The sequence below is a fragment of the Plectropomus leopardus genome, unplaced genomic scaffold (genome assembly GCF_008729295.1).
Source record: "Plectropomus leopardus isolate mb unplaced genomic scaffold, YSFRI_Pleo_2.0 unplaced_scaffold22024, whole genome shotgun sequence".
Lineage (NCBI taxonomy): Eukaryota > Metazoa > Chordata > Actinopteri > Perciformes > Serranidae > Plectropomus > Plectropomus leopardus.
This window is the reverse complement of record NW_024623854.1, coordinates 1-1504: the sequence shown is the minus strand read 5'-3', so window position 1 is coordinate 1504 and position 1504 is coordinate 1. Positions and strand designations below refer to the sequence as shown.

Here is a 1504-nt window from a genome sequence, read left to right as displayed (position 1 = left end):
GTAATTTCCTCATTCGGTGTATTTCTGGTATAAAACGTGTGTTTTATGAAAACGCGTATTGAGACGTGCGTCCTGCGTGTTCTTACTTGGACAGACTGCAGGACACCGGCATCTCCGTGCTCCACTCGATCTTCCCGTTCTCACACTTCTGATGTCCGGAGATCGTCCCGGACGGTTTCTCCGTGATGATTTTATACCTAAAAGAGCAACAAACGGCTCAGTCAGTTTAACGTTTCTTCTTCTCCTCCTCAGAAACAAGCTCTCGCTCTTACATCACTTCTTTGTTCCTGCGCGGCCCTTCGAACGGTCTGAACGGGAGGCTGCCCGTGGCGGCGTGATAAAACGTCACTCCGATGCTCCACAGATCCACCGTGGCTCCGTACTTCTTCTGGTGGTCTTTTCTCAGCACGGCTCGCTCGTACATGTCGGGGTGCTGCACGGCAAACGCACGAGGAAGAGGTCAACAGGTCAACAGGAAGTTAAAGACGTCCCCTTTTGGACTCCCGGGAAACTGTGCTGGATATTTTTCTATTGTTTTGATAATTTTTTAAAAATGTTTTTTATTGTTTCCTGACAGTTTTTAAACTAAAAGACTAATTAAAAACATTATGAGCAAAATATTTCGTTTCTACAGAGGCGTAAGGCGAAAAAAAAAATATGCGATAGTTTTCTAAATTTAACAAAATTCAGAAAAAAATTCATTAATTTATTTTAGTTTGTCTTTTAATTTATTCCTTTTTCCTGTCTAATATTAATTAATTATTATTACTATTAACATCCAACATCAACATTGGTTCTAATCATAAATATCAAATATTCATTCATTTTCAAAATTTTAACCCTTTAAATGCCTTTTTTTTGGTCACGATGTCACTATGTTTTTAAATGAGAATTTTTTTTTCAATATACTACATACAAAGTAGATGTTTTTAATTATTGCAGCATGGGATATATCAATGACTAGCAGCAACATTGATTTCCATACATTATTATTTCTTGTACTGGTTTGCACTCAAAATTCATTTTTCAAAATCAGGCTATAAAAATATTATACTTTAATATGATTTTCTACTTTCTTGAGTTTATTATTTAAACCAACATCACACCTAATCATAAATATCAAATATTCACTAATTTGCAGAATTGTAACCCTTTAAATGCCAGATTTTTCGTCATGATGTCACTATGTTCTTAGATGACAAAAAATATATATTTTCAATATACTACATGCAAAGTAGATATTATTATATGGATATATAATGGGATCTGTCAGTGATCAGCAGCTACATTGACTGTGACAGGTCACCTAGTGGAAATAGCATGTATTTCCTCCATAAGCCAAATATGGTCAAAATGACCTCATCAGGTAGAAAATAGTCAAAATGACAAATTCAGAGTCAAAAGCCCAGAATGACACCCAGAAATAATACAAGTCCTGTTTTTCTGCTCTGATGGCTGTGGGATCAAAAATGTCAGTTTGAATGGGTTTCAATGGAGCATTTTT

General features: G+C 35.8%; 1 protein-coding gene across 1 annotated transcript; it reads right to left on the bottom strand.

The window, feature by feature from the left end:
- Positions 1-86: 86 nt before the first annotated feature.
- On the bottom strand, positions 87-433 carry LOC121965865 (serine/threonine-protein kinase TBK1-like; the record flags this gene model as incomplete). The annotated part of the gene is made up of 2 exons (XM_042515981.1): positions 87-197; positions 273-433. Coding segments are annotated over 2 exons (272 nt in total), but the record flags the coding sequence as incomplete, so codon positions are not given.
- Between the last annotated feature and the right edge of the window lie 1071 nt (positions 434-1504).